The sequence below is a fragment of the Strix uralensis genome, chromosome 19, assembly GCF_047716275.1.
Source record: "Strix uralensis isolate ZFMK-TIS-50842 chromosome 19, bStrUra1, whole genome shotgun sequence".
NCBI classification, from domain to species: domain Eukaryota; kingdom Metazoa; phylum Chordata; class Aves; order Strigiformes; family Strigidae; genus Strix; species Strix uralensis.
Genome location: NC_133990.1, coordinates 4,018,578 through 4,031,791, shown reverse-complemented (window position 1 = coordinate 4,031,791; position 13,214 = coordinate 4,018,578). Strand labels below are relative to the sequence as shown.

The 13,214-nt window shown below is 53.4% G+C and overlaps 1 protein-coding gene across 8 annotated transcripts in view; it reads left to right on the top strand.

Moving 5' to 3' along the window:
* SEPTIN9 (septin 9) overlaps nucleotides 1-12,498 on the top strand; it is a 144,806-nt gene extending 132,308 nt beyond the window's left edge. For all 8 annotated transcript variants that reach the window (XM_074888845.1, XM_074888847.1, XM_074888844.1 and 5 more), the window contains 5 exons: nucleotides 4,236-4,353; nucleotides 6,806-6,901; nucleotides 7,778-7,874; nucleotides 9,402-9,453; nucleotides 10,275-12,498. In XM_074888845.1, the coding sequence (XP_074744946.1) occupies nucleotides 4,236-4,353; nucleotides 6,806-6,901; nucleotides 7,778-7,874; nucleotides 9,402-9,453; nucleotides 10,275-10,410 (499 nt within the window). In that variant the 3' untranslated portion in view covers nucleotides 10,411-12,498. The remainder of the gene's footprint in view (nucleotides 1-4,235; nucleotides 4,354-6,805; nucleotides 6,902-7,777; nucleotides 7,875-9,401; nucleotides 9,454-10,274) is intronic.
* Nucleotides 12,499-13,214: the final 716 nt, after the last annotated feature.

The window sequence follows — 13,214 nt, the reverse complement described above, 5'->3', positions numbered from 1 at the left end:
TCCCTGCTCACATGGCTGGGCACGGCCCAGGACTCAGCATCCCTTCCCTGGCACATGGACACTGCAAGGCAGCCAGGGTTAAGCTTGCCAGGTCACTGGGTGAGAGCTTGCTTTTTTCTTAAATAAAAAGGAGATGGCGGCTGGGGGGGTGGGGGGTGGAAGCAAAGGTGTCCAGGTGCACAGATTCAGAGGCTGGAGTGGAGGACTGCTTGCCTCTGATTCAGTCTGGCTCTCCCATCTGGGCAGCTCAAGGGTTAATCAGTGGAGAAGTTTCCGCTGCTGTTTCACTTTGCAGGGAGTTCAGAGCAGGCTTTGCTGCAACCCATCTAGTTTGCACACACCCTGTCCTTCTTGTAACACTCCCGTAAAACCATGTTTGCAAAGTCTAAGTAACGTGTTGGCAGGGGCTTTTGGCTGCAGCCACGCAAGCCCGGCTCTTTGCCACCCAATAAATATCTCAGCTCTGACCCCTGTGAAACACCGCTCGGCTCTGAACCACCACCCCGGCCTCGGCAGCCCCTTTTCTGCCTGTACCAGAGCTGTTGGCTGACGGACTGCCACTCACTGGCACTTCCCCTGCTAGCTGCCCCTCTCGGGTGCCTGCCCGGTCCCTCGAGCAGGCTGACGGTCCTGGTGGTGGTGCTGGGCGGCTGCTGGGTGCTCGCTGGTGTTTGCACAGCTCAAACTCTTGCTGCTAGTTTGATCTGGAGCACTATGAAAAGGAAATAACTTCGCAGCTCGCCGTGAATTTTGGTTCCTGTAATGACATTTCAAGGGAACCAACAGAAATGAGCCTCTGCTTAGATCCTGTCCGTGCATGGTGGCTGTGGGCAATGCAGAAATAATGTGTGCCCAGCCACGATGACCTGAGCCCAGCCATGATAACGTAAAGCTGCACTGCTTTCCCCAGCCCATAGCAAGAGGGGATGGGGGAGCAACCAGCACTGGCTGGGGTAGGCTGGAGCCTTTCCTGCAGCTCCTGCTCCAGCCCATCGACTCCCCTTAGAGCTCCTCAACCCCTCCCAACAAAGCCCAAAGTGTGTCTAGTTTGAAGTTAATTATCGGGGACCTTTTGGGGAAGAAAACAGATGCTTTTTCTTCTTGAGCTCTACCTTCTCTTTCGTGATCTGCTTGGAGTAGGTTGTGTGCACCTGAAATGAAATAACTCGCTTTCTCTTGCTGTTTTGCATATTTGTAGATGTAAGGATTTTGCTGCTAATCCTCGCCAGGTGCTGGCATCGATGTTTTGTGCAGGGGAACCAAGTTCAGATACCTGGTGGAAGCCAGCAGTGCTGAGCCTGTGGCTTGTCACAGGATGGTGGTGGTTAAACACCAGAAGTGGTCCTTGCAGATACCAGCAGAAGTCCCTGCTGTCCTGGGCTGTGCCTTGCAGCAGAAGTCTAAGAGGAATTAGGTCTGGGCTTGCCCTGTTGTGACCTTGGCCATGTCTGCCTGGGTCTGTACCGGGCTATTAGTGCAGATCGAGCTCTTTGCACTTGTGATCACCTTAAGCCATTTATTCTCTTTCGGTATCTTCACGTGAACATGATATCTAGCGACAGGTCTTGTTCTTAGTGAAAAGAATCACTTTCTTTTACATCAGGTTTTTTGGGGCTACCCGGCAGGAATTGGTAGAATGTCTAGAAATGTACAAAATACCCTAAAAACACAGTTTGCTCTTCTGAATTGTTCCTTGGTACCCTTCCTGTTCTCCAGGTTGTGTCAAAGGTGCCTTGAGCTCTTCTGGCTTTGGGTGCAGACCAGTGTGGGACACGGTCACTGCGCCTGCATGGCTGCTGGTGGCCATGGGCAGGGGTGTGGGCTGGCTCTAGCTCTGCCTCCTGCCCTCAGGCTCACTGCCAGCATCCTCTGGGTATCGGTGAGGGTGCCGTAATGGGGCTCTTATGTGTCAGTCGAGCTGAAACTCATATGTCTGGCTGACTGTGAATTCATCTGCATCGGCTACATATGCATCCTGGTCTTCACTCTGAAAGAAAAGCTGATGAAAGAGGCAGTAACACAGTCTCAGTAGGGAAGAGGCTTTTAGAGGGGAAAAATGGTTTGAAAAATAGCAAAGAGAGAGGAGGGGAAAGAAGTCTGCTGGGAAAGGAGCATAACTGCATTACTTCCTTGGAGGTCTGGGAAATACATTATACAGAGCTCCAAACAATGCTTGCCAGCAGCAAGTCTGCTTAGATGTGTCCATGGGGGTTTCCGTGTGTTTTTTTCTTTTTTTTTTTTTGTTTTTAAATAGCCAAACTCTTTCTTTCCTGGGGCCCAGAGTGATCTGTGACTCCTGAGTTTGTGTTAGGAACTCGTTTGTCCGCCTGCTAACAACATGCTCTGGGCTGTGTGTGCCGTTAGCATGGTGGCAGAAGGTCCACGTGGCACAGTCCAGCCTGATGCCTGGGAGTGGGTTTGGCCGGGGAAGGGCTCAGCTGGGTCACCAGTGTTGGCTGCGCCAGAGGAGCCTTGAGCTGCCGTTTTCAGATGAGCCGGAGCTGAGTGGGTCCCTCCCTTGGTGCTGGAGCCGGGCAGGGGTGGCCTCGTGGGATGAGGACGCTGCCTAGTGAGTGCTCAGAAGCAGGATCAGCGCCTTCCCCTTTGCACTTGTGTGACTCTTGCTGGGTTTGCAGGAGCTGTGCTGGGTCCGCAGGGGTCTCTCAGCCCTTCATAGGGCCCGAGAAGACCATGGTGGGGTTTGGCTTGAGCATGTTGGCAGTAGGTGCTCTCTTGGCCATGTTCTCCCCGAGCGCTCTGCTCTGCTCTGTGTTCCCCCACGCAGGGCTCCTGCTGGGTGCTTGCTTGCACCTGGGCATTCTAAGTCACTGTCCCATTTATTCTGGTTTCTACCCTATTGCCATGGGCCTCTGGTTTGTGGCAGAGGGCTGGTGTGCCCTTGGGGAGGTCTTATTTTTGGCCCCAGCTCTGCCACTGAAGCCTACAGCTCCTCTGAAAGGTGGTTTCACCTTTCTCTGCCCCCGTTTCACCAAAGATGGGTTGGGTCTTGTCCTGCTTGCACATGCCACCACCAGAGGCCATGCGGGTGTACAAGCAGCAGAGGTGTCCCTTTGCTTCTGGGGCTCTGGCGTTGACCTTCCTGCCTCTGTGTGCTTTAAGAAAGGGCTCATTTCAAACAGGCTGCTTAATGCACGAGCACCCCAAAGGTGTTTCCGTACCCTGGTCTCCCCTGGGACCTCTAGGTTTGCTATTTCAAGGCAACATCTGCTCAACTGTCCTGCATGGGCGTGTGTCCCCAGCACCTCCAGAGCCACCGAGGGGGACCTGCAGCGAGTGGAGGTGTCCCAAGGAGGGCTTTCCTCTTGCTGGCTTGGGAAACTCCAGCAGTAAAAACACCCTCAGGGACGACTGAGGAGTGAGGAAGGGTCATGGCCAGGCACCCTTGGGTGTGGAGCAGCGTGGCACCCGAGGTCGTGTCCGTGCTGTCAGCCGGAGCATTTAGCAGGGAGGGATTTCCCGAGGGGCTGATCATTTGGGTTATGCAATCTCTGCAGCTTTTCTCTGCTGAGACTTTTGTTGTAGAGATTTTCTGACATTTTTGCCCTCTGGAACAAGCAGCATCTCTTCTGTGCTGTGTGAACCCCTGGAGAATTAGCAGAGCCTTTTTTAATCCCAGCCAATGGATGTGAGATGCAATCCTGGCTCATGCACGACTGGGTGCTCAGCGCAGGAGGGAGTGGGAGCAGGAATAGTCACCCATGGTCATTTCCACGTTGTGCTATCCCTGGATGGTGGGTGACAGTGGGTGACAGCTTGGGCAGGGTTGGAGGAGTTTCTGCACCATGGTCTCTCCCCAGTTTGATCTGTACATCGCAGGCAGGCTGGCCCCACAGCCAGCATCGCCCGTGCTCTCATCCCGGCTTTGCCAAGGACGCACGTAGCTTTGGGCAAGTTCCTGCAGTCCTCTGTGGCCCGAGCATCCATGCAGAGATAAAAGCTCTCTCCCACTTCATGAGGCTTTGCAAGGGTCTGCGGGCGATAGCAGGGTGCTTTGAAAGGGAAACGTTTTAAGTGTTTGTCTGCAAAACGCCTCTGAGACGGACGCGTGCTGTCGTGCTTTTAAGAAAATGTCTTTATTTGTCCTGTCTGAAAGAAAGCAATTTCTCCTCTGTGTCTAGTCTTTGAAAGCCCCCTCTCTGCTGGGGGGGGAGTTGCAGCAGCCCCCACCTCACTATCAGTGCATGAATCACCTTTTTTTCTGCTGTATTTTTCAGACTCCGACCGCTAGATATCGAGTTCATGAAACGCCTGAGCAAAGTGGTCAACATCGTTCCCGTGATTGCAAAAGCCGACACGTTAACGCTGGAGGAGAGGGACTACTTCAAACAAAGGGTAAGGGGCTGCCCCATCCCCTCCTGCCCCTTTCCCCCGCCCTGGCTCCCCCTGCCTCCCCCAGCAGGGCTGGGAAGGCAGCGCCTGGCCCGGAGCCCAGCGCATTCCTCCGGCTGCAGCTCTGAGCGATCCCACGTGGCTGGAGGAAAGGCCTACGCTCCAAGCAGTTCCTTGTGTTTCTCTTGGATCTTTGTCAGTGCAGGATAAGTTTCGAGCTCTAAGTCTCGGGGCCTGTTTCTCCTGCCTCCTTTGTTATTGGTTGTTGTTATATGCAGGCTGCTTTCTGTTAGTTTGGGAGGTAGATGGTGCTGCACATAGAAGCCGGAAAACTCTTCCTGTGCAGCATCATGCACTGATACAGGAACCAGGCAAAAAAAAAAAAAAAAAGTGTGGGTTTCCTGAGCTCAGCTGGGCAAGATTTATGGGGGGAAGCAAGGCATGAAATTCCCTTGGTCGGGAGCTGGGGGTGGGGATCCCAGGAGGGGCTGTCTGAATCCACAGCAAGGCATGGGCTTTCCTCCATGCATGCACGTCTGGTGCTGCTGAGAAGTGGAGATGCCCCACTTTGGGGTTAGGTAAGGGGCTATAAACCCGTTCGTGTAGCTGATGGATGTGGCTGCAGGCATGATGGCCTCAGAATTCCCTCAGCAAGCCACCAAGCTCGTTGGTCTGTGAGTCTGAATGAAGCAAAGAGAAAGGGGGTCTTGCCAAAAGGGCAGTTTTAGGGGCCACCTCCACTGGTTATGGAGAGGATGGCACGTTAGCCAGGGGTTATTCGATGCCTCCATGCAGAAAAGAATGAGCCATACCAGGGTCTTCCCAGTTCTTGACGAGGAGGATCAGGCACTGAAATATGCAGTCTGACTTTGGGGGCTGAATCCAAACTCTGCAAGCAGTTCCCTTTGCAGCAAGCTAGAGGACGGCTGGAAGTGGAGCCAAAGGATAATCCTGACTGGGCTTGATGGGCGTGTCAGCCTGTTTGCACGGAGATCTGCGAGGAGCTGGTGCGGGAGGATGGGGGTGGGAGTCCACGGAGTCACATCTGCTCTCTGCAGTGGCTTTTGCAGACTGCTGGCTCCGTTCAGAGGTTGTGAGTGCATGCGTCCCTGTGTCTGCAGGTGGCTGGCTGGCTCCGGGACTACAAAGTCAATCTGTGGCCTAAAATGTCACCTGGGCACTCTGGGCTGCTGTTACCATCCTTGTGTAACGAAAGACCATAGGGAGACCACCTGGATTGCCTGCTCTGCACCCTCTTGGCGCAGGATGAGCTCGCCCTATTTCTAATTACATTCCTGATTGTAACCAGACCCCCAAAATCCTTCCAGATGGAGGGAGAAACATGTAGCCACATGGCGTGTTTGCAGTGCTCCTTCTGCAAGGGGCTTGTCTTCTTTACATTCACAGCTCCAGATCCACTGGTGCAGATGAGAGGGTAGGTAATCAGTCCAGGTGAGCACAGGCTGGGATGTTTTCCCTTTGCTCCATCATGCCTGCGTGCATACTTCCAAAAAGCAGAGCCTCATCTGCATTGGGGGATGTAACTAGTTCAGAGAGGCAGTAGGTTTTTGGGTTTGGATTGGGCTGGGCAGGTGATGGTGAAGCACCAGCCTGGCTGCAGGCTACCTAGGTTGATGCCAGCGCGGCACTGAGATAGAGGAATGGGCTCTGATGCCTTGTGGAGTTGGCTTTGATGGGTTGTTCTCCTAAAAATAGTGTGTGGGTTTGGCTAGAGGGTGGGAGGCTGGCTGGGGGGTTTCTCTGGCCTGGATCCTTTGCCAGCCTGCAGCGTAGGGCTGATGTGGAGGAGTTTGTTGCCATAGGAAGCAATGGGAGCAGGTGTGCAGGCTGGGTTTGGGTTTGCAGCTTTGTTGGAGAAGGCTGATCGTCCGTGCTCCCCATGAGCTGAGCCTCCACCCAGGAATTTGATTTCAGAATCTCTTTGCCTTGCACAGAGGCAGTGTCCTTAGAGGCCACACTTCCAAGCTCTCTGTGTCCCTGTCCCCTCTGACCAAGTGCTGCTGTGACTCCTTTTCCAAGGAGTGTAAGCAAACACCAGAAGGCAACTTCTTAACTTTGAGTTACATGCCTGGCAGCTACGTTCCCTATTGCTTGGTGCAGCTTGTATTGTCTTACTGTCTCTTTCAGTCCCAAAGCAACACCCAGCTCATGTGACTTCATCTTACTCTCAGCTTGAACCATGTCTTGGCACCAGGTTCTTGCAGAGATTCCAGGGCAAGCGCTTGGTAGCTGTGTAGCAGTTAAACACAGGTCTCTCACCCCCAGCTGGGCAGTGTTTAGGATGGAGAGGGAAGATGCTACTGCTGGGCATTGCTGTGACCTGTGGACATTGCTCACAAGAGCCTCTTGGGTCAGCTGGGAGCAGCCGCCGTAGTGGGGGTGCAGCTCCGCTGCCCGTGTCTCCTTCACGTATTCCTCTGCTCTTCCCTCCTAGATAATGGCTGATCTTCTTGCCAATGGGATCGATGTGTATCCTCAGAAGGAGTTTGATGAAGACTCTGAAGATCGGCTAGTGAATGAGAAATTCAGGGTTAGTGCGTGGGGTTGTGGGTTGGGTGTGCTTGGGTGGGCCCTGCAGCTCTGGGGGCTGCTGATGACCTGGGGGGTCTCTTGCAAAGGGCTTCTATTTTCTTTCCAAAGCTGCTGTGCCCCTTGTCTATGGGGTCTGCGCAGGACGCAGGATCCTGCCAGAGCTCAGAGCAGGGCCAGAAAGAGGGTGTGGAATGTGCCTGGGGAAGGTGTCCTCTGCTGTCCGTGTCACTGCTCCTTCCCCCAGCTCCATTCCTCAAAGGTGCCCTCAGCAACCAGCGAGCAGGGAGGTCCCATGTCCCCTTGCCCTGGCCCAGGCACAGGGAGTGCTGGTGTCTGCCCATCCCTGACCAGGGCAGCAGCCTTCCTGGCACCGGCAGGGAATTTGTCTGTAGGCTGCCCTGTTTTCGTGGCTGTCAATTCCTTGCTACAGGAAGTAGCTAACAATTTTTTTGGCTCAATAAAATGGATTGGACAAATTCAAGGAAGAAAAAAGTCTTCTAGGGACTTGAAGTACAGACACCACTTTGGATTAGGAAATGACTGAGCCACAGGTTGCCAGATGCTGGGGGAGATTCCCAGGGAAGCATCATGATACCTTTGCCCTGGCTGTACGCTGGTGCCTGCCAATGAGGTGCTGGGCTAGACTGGTTTGGGGCTGGTTTTAGACTAGTTTTGGACTGGGCACATGTGCAAGAGGTGCTGCTGCCTGCGGTCCCTGGCAGGCAATGCTGCTCAGGAGCATCAGGGACAGACCAGCTCATCCCCTGAAACTCTCTCCTGAAAACAGCTTTGACGTAGGACTTTGTTCACCAGCTTGGTTTCCTGACTGGTTTTCAGGAGGAAAATGTAACCTTTTTTTTTTTTATTTCCTCAGGAAATGATACCGTTTGCAGTGGTGGGCAGTGACCAGGAGTACCAGGTTAATGGAAGAAGAATCCTTGGAAGGAAGACCAAATGGGGCACCATTGAAGGTACCTTGTCTTGGTTTCCATACCTCTTGAGCCCAGCTCCCTGCCCTGACAGAAGGCGATGAGGTCCAAAACCAGCAGTAGAGGTTGAGGTGTATAATAGTGCTTCCCTGCCCCTCCAAAGAAAATCACCTCCCTGGTGTTTGGGGGCTGAAAACACCTTGGCCAATGCTCCTGTGCCGTGTTCCTGGGCCTTCGTGTGGCTCAGGGGACTGCTGAGTACTGAAGAGGACACTTCTGGGTTTCTTGTGGCCTGGCTTCTGCTGGTTGCACAGTGAAATGCCTGATAGCTGGAGTTGAGGACACACAAGTGCAGTGCTGACATCTCTGTGTCTGGAGCCCAGATTAGAGCCTTTCCTCTGGCATCTGTCGGCCTCTGCACCTTCCACCATGCATTTGGCTGGTGCCCTTGTGGGATCTCTTCCTTCTTCCATCTTCATCCCATCAGCATCTTCCTTTTTTGTCCCCATTTTAAATCATGGTTTAAAGGCTCAGTGAAGTGCATGGCTCCAGTGCATCTACACGTTTCCCTGTCCCTGACAGCCAACTGGCACATCTCCAGTGCCACCTGTCTTATCTTCCTCCCCTTCATTTCATAGGTTTCTCTCATTTATGAGTCTTTTTAATAAGAATCCTGTGTTGAGGGATGGCTTAACGAAGATGCCAGGAAAATCAGTGTATTTTAAAGCTCTGCTGCCCTCTCGTGCTCTGTCCTTGGAAGCGCTGAGTTTAATGGGACTCGTTAAACCACTCATGTGGCATCTGCCTTCAGCATGGGGAGGCACCAGGACCCAGCCGTGGCCACGGGCAGCCTTTGTAGAACAGTGTTATTTGTTGTTTTGCCATTTCTGCATTATGTTCAAGCCTGTTTGAGTGGAAAAAATCAAAAAAACCCCGGAGTTAATCCTTTAAATTAAAATGCTGGGTAAACTGCGAGCCCTCAGACTAACTGTGGTAGACCAACATCCCTTGATTTTCCCCTCTTGCAAACACTCTTGCTTGCTCCAAGCCCTGTCAGGCAGCAGTAGCCTTTGTCAGCAAGAGGTCGAGTCCTTCCGCAGCAGCAGCCCGGGCAGCCCAGGCACAGGTATGCCTGGGATGTTGCAGGATGCTCGTGGTGAAGCTATAGATGAAACACTTCTGTGGAGCTGTGAAAAGCTCACCCTGTCCCTTTCCCTGCCTTGTTTGGGGCCCACTTAAGCTTGCGTTGGTTCAAAGCAGGGGTCACAGTGGGAGATGCTGCTGGGAGCTCCCTCCCTTGGTGGAACATGGTGGGAAGCGACTGGGAATGCTCAGTCACACCTCACCAGCCACTTGGTCATGCTGAGCTGAGGCAGGTACCTGGGAAAATCACTGGCCTTACAGCAGCAAAGAGGACTCATGAGTCCTGCACCCTATAGGCCCTGCGGGTAGGTCCCCATCTCAGCCCTCCACACACTAGTGAAGCCCCAAAGGGTCCTCCTTACCCAGAGTGGTTGCCACACTCATGCCATGGGTGCGCGCTGATGGGTTTCTCTCTCTTCCTACCAGTGGAGAACACGACACACTGTGAGTTCGCCTACCTGCGGGACCTCCTCATCAGGTCGGTAGCGCTGTGCCTTGTCCCTGTAGCCTTCAGTCACCAGGTGGCATCCAAAGAAAGGGAAGAGCCCAGCCCAGCTTGAAGCAGCTGCTGCTTCACTCTGCTCCATCCACCCACCCACCCACCCATCCATCCCTCCATCCCCTCTCACCTACGCTGCTGAGTTAAGGGAGGAGAAGAGCAGTGGATGGGTCAGGACAGACTCCCAAGATTGCTGGCAGTGTGTGTGCAGTGTGGCTCCAGCTCACCTGCAAGCAGCTGGGAAGCCTTTTGGCCTTAGTGACCCCTCATCAGCCCCAGGTCCTGCCCACAGTCCCAAGACATCACCCTTCTGTGTCCCAGGGTTGTTCCACTGGGGCGTCTGGGTGATCACTGGTCCCTCTGGAAAGAGGTGTCCCTGCTGCAGGGGAGTGGGAGGCTGAGCCCCCTTGGCATGCTGGAGGGGGCGTTGGCTCTTTCTAAATTTGGCTGCAAGATAAACTCTGAACACATGAGGTGTTGCTGGCAGATGGTTGTGTGAGGCTACAAAACCTGATCCCAGGGACTTGCAGGACCGGGGTCTGCCCAGATGAGTGATATGCAGCCAGGGCTCCGTGTACCCAGGCACAGGCTGTTGGTACAGTGAAGGCTTCTGGTCTTGGCTGCCCATAATTGCCTTTGCTGTCCTCCTGTGCCCTAAAGATACTGTTAACGAGTAAAGCAGGAGGGGAAGTGTGGGCTGGAGGAGGTGTTTGAAAGCAGAGGGGTTGGGGTGGCAGAGGCTGGGCTGGCTGAACCTGCTCCCAGCAGGCTGTGATTGCCCCTGTCTCCCTTTCCCGCAGGACACACATGCAGAACATAAAGGATATTACCAGCAACATCCACTTCGAAGCCTACAGGGTCAAGAGGCTGAACGAGGGCCAGAGCTCGCTCTCCAACGGCGTGGCCGACAAAGAGCTGGTGGCTAACGAAATGTAACCGTCTCGCTCCGTAGCCAGGACCTTGCTCGCTCACGCTCGCTATTTCTCCCCTCTTCCCCCTTTATTTTTATATAAATCCTCTGCCACTGTCCCTTTTCCCACGCCCCCCCAAGCCCCCTGCCAATGTTAACTGACCAAATAACCAGACGCCATCTCTGTTGTGCGGAGCGGGGCGACCGCTCATCACCCCCCCTCCCCCCCCGCTTTGTGGCATGAGTTTTCTTCTCAGCCCCCAGTCCAGCATCCCTGGGCTGGGGACCGTCCCCCTGAGGAGGTTGGGCTCTCTCTGGCCCCCAGCACTGGCCCGACAGCCTGGCTTGGGGGAGCAGAGCTGTGGGGCCAGTGGGGTTAGGGTGCCCCTGGGAGCCCTGCCTGCCTCTCGGTGCAGAGGCTCTTCTCCGTCCATTGAAGGCAAGGGTTCCTCCAGGTGAATGTAGCCTTTGGAAGCAAGGTACGGTGGTATGAAGAGAGCAAGACGGTGCCATCCTTATCTCCTGCTGCCTCCTCCGAGTCCTCTGCAGCCCTCTGGGACCCGCCAGCCCCCAACCCCTCTACCCTGCCTACATGCAATAAACTGGGAGTGTTTAGGTGTCACCTCGCCTGTCACCGACCCCCGGCCAGGCAGAGCGACCTGCTTTGGGAGAAGTGCCTTTTCAGACTGTTACCTTGCAATAGTGTGGGAGAGGGGAGGGAGGGCTTGCCTTGTCTGTCTTTGCAGCCTGCAGAAGGCCTGCGACACTTTGTAGAGACTCCTTTTCCCTCTCCCTTGGACCGTAGATGTGGCTGATGTCCTGGGAATGCTTGTGTATTTATTTTTCATTCAGTTGGGTGGGTTTTTTTCTGCTCGGAGTATGTCCAAAGGGGGCTGAGAGTGGAACGTCTCTGCAAAGCGGTGGTGGAAGGTGAAGGGTTGTCCTGTCTGACCCTTGTGATTCTTGGGCTTTTCCCTACGTCAGAGGAGGCTGTTGGGTATTTTTTTAATCATATTTTTTATTTTTTGGATCCCCTGTGTGACATGTGTACATGTAACACGCTCCTCTGTTTTGCTAGTTCTTGTGCAAGGGGACTGTGCATGTGCGGACCAAGCCCTGCAGCCGTGGGGAGGGCTGGGGCAGCATTGTAGGTGCTGCACCCCACAGCCCTCCCTGCTCTGCCCCTCCGTGCCCCCTCTTTCAATGAGTCGCCAGTAAATAAAACCCTGCAAGGGGGTTGGTTAAATCATGCCATGACACAGGAGCGGGTGGTCCTGGAGCAGAGCTCTGTAGTCCTGCCCCCCCACCCTGACTCTGCTTGCCTTTCTCTTGTCTGCTCTGTCAGTCTCCGTATCCTCTCTAAGGGATAAAACTTTCTGCAAATCACTCTTGGGGAGGGGGGGAACATACTAAAATGGCAGCGTGTCCCATCCTCTAGCACTGGAAGGTGCCTGCAGAGCCCACCCAATGGTCTCCACGGGGGACAGAGCCACCTTCTTCAACACAGGTGACCAGGAGGAAGGAGGAGGTTGCTGTCATCTTGGTGGGGATGCCCAGATGACGTTGCTCAGTGGAGGGTTTGCAGGGGCTCCCCACACGTGTGCCCCGCCCCGATAGCCAAAGGGGTGTGTGCGGGGGTGCATCACAAGGAGAATCCACTCTCCCCTTTAATTCATGTTCCCCCCGCAACAGCACAACGGAGCTGTTGGGGAAGAACAGCTATCCACTTGCTGACTTGCTATATTTTAGCAAAAACAAAACCAAAAAATGTGTGTTAACTGAAAATATATATATATATTTCAAGTGTTAAAAACCTATGAAAGGGGAGAAAATCTCTTGTGTGAGGCGCTTCTGCAAATGTCATCTTAAAATTTTTTTTTCCTCTAGTCAATATCTCAAGCTGGGCCAAGCAAGACACGCCGCTTTCTCCTTTGTAACCTGATTATTTTTTTGGAAGAAAAAAAAAATAATACAATAAAAAAAAACCTTCATCCAGATCTATTAAAATGGCCTTTTGGGGGTTATAAGCATTATGACAAATTTAGTCCATTTTTGTATAAATAATAGTGTTTAATATGTATTTCCCAAAATAAATGTTTCAAATGCAAATGGAAGGAGGCTTGTTTGGAAATGTCTGTTCCCAGCCAGGTGTGATCGTTGCTGCATGGACCCTGTGGGGCTATGGTGGTGGGAGAGTCCAGCTCCTGAGCTGCTGTGCTCTGTTCACTTTGGAGTGAATGTTTTATTTATTCCTAATCCCCTTAACTCTTCCTGCCTTGGATATATGCCCCAGGTGCTCTACAAAATGCTGGAGCTGCTGGTGCTGAGTGTCCTGGGGACCGAGCCAGCGTGGCCTCTGTGTCCTTGCAAATCCCAAGGGAGGGAGGTGGGTCCCCTTCATCTGCTTTCATGGTGAAGCTGTTTCCCCTGCAGTTGCTGGCATTTTTATTAAGAAGTGGGTTGCACCTAGTTCAAGGGCAAGCAGCAGCTTGCCTTTCACACAAATGTGGCTTTAGCTCCGCAGGCAGATGGTCTTCAAAACCTTTCATGACTGCAGTGTTGCCCATGGGATGCCCTTGGAAGGTGACTTCACTGTGAGGACTTGCCTTCCTGAAAACCACATTTCTCGCTGGTGTTGCAGACAAGACACCATCCAGTCTGGTGTTTTAATCTGTATCTTACATGTCTATCGTACTTTTTCCCCCCCAAAATCAGCTGAATTTAAAAGCCATCTGGACATGGTCCTGGGCGAGCAGCTCTAGGTATCCTGCTCGAGCAGGGGGTTGGGACCAGATGACCTCCAGTGGTCCTTCCTTTCCAACCTCAACCT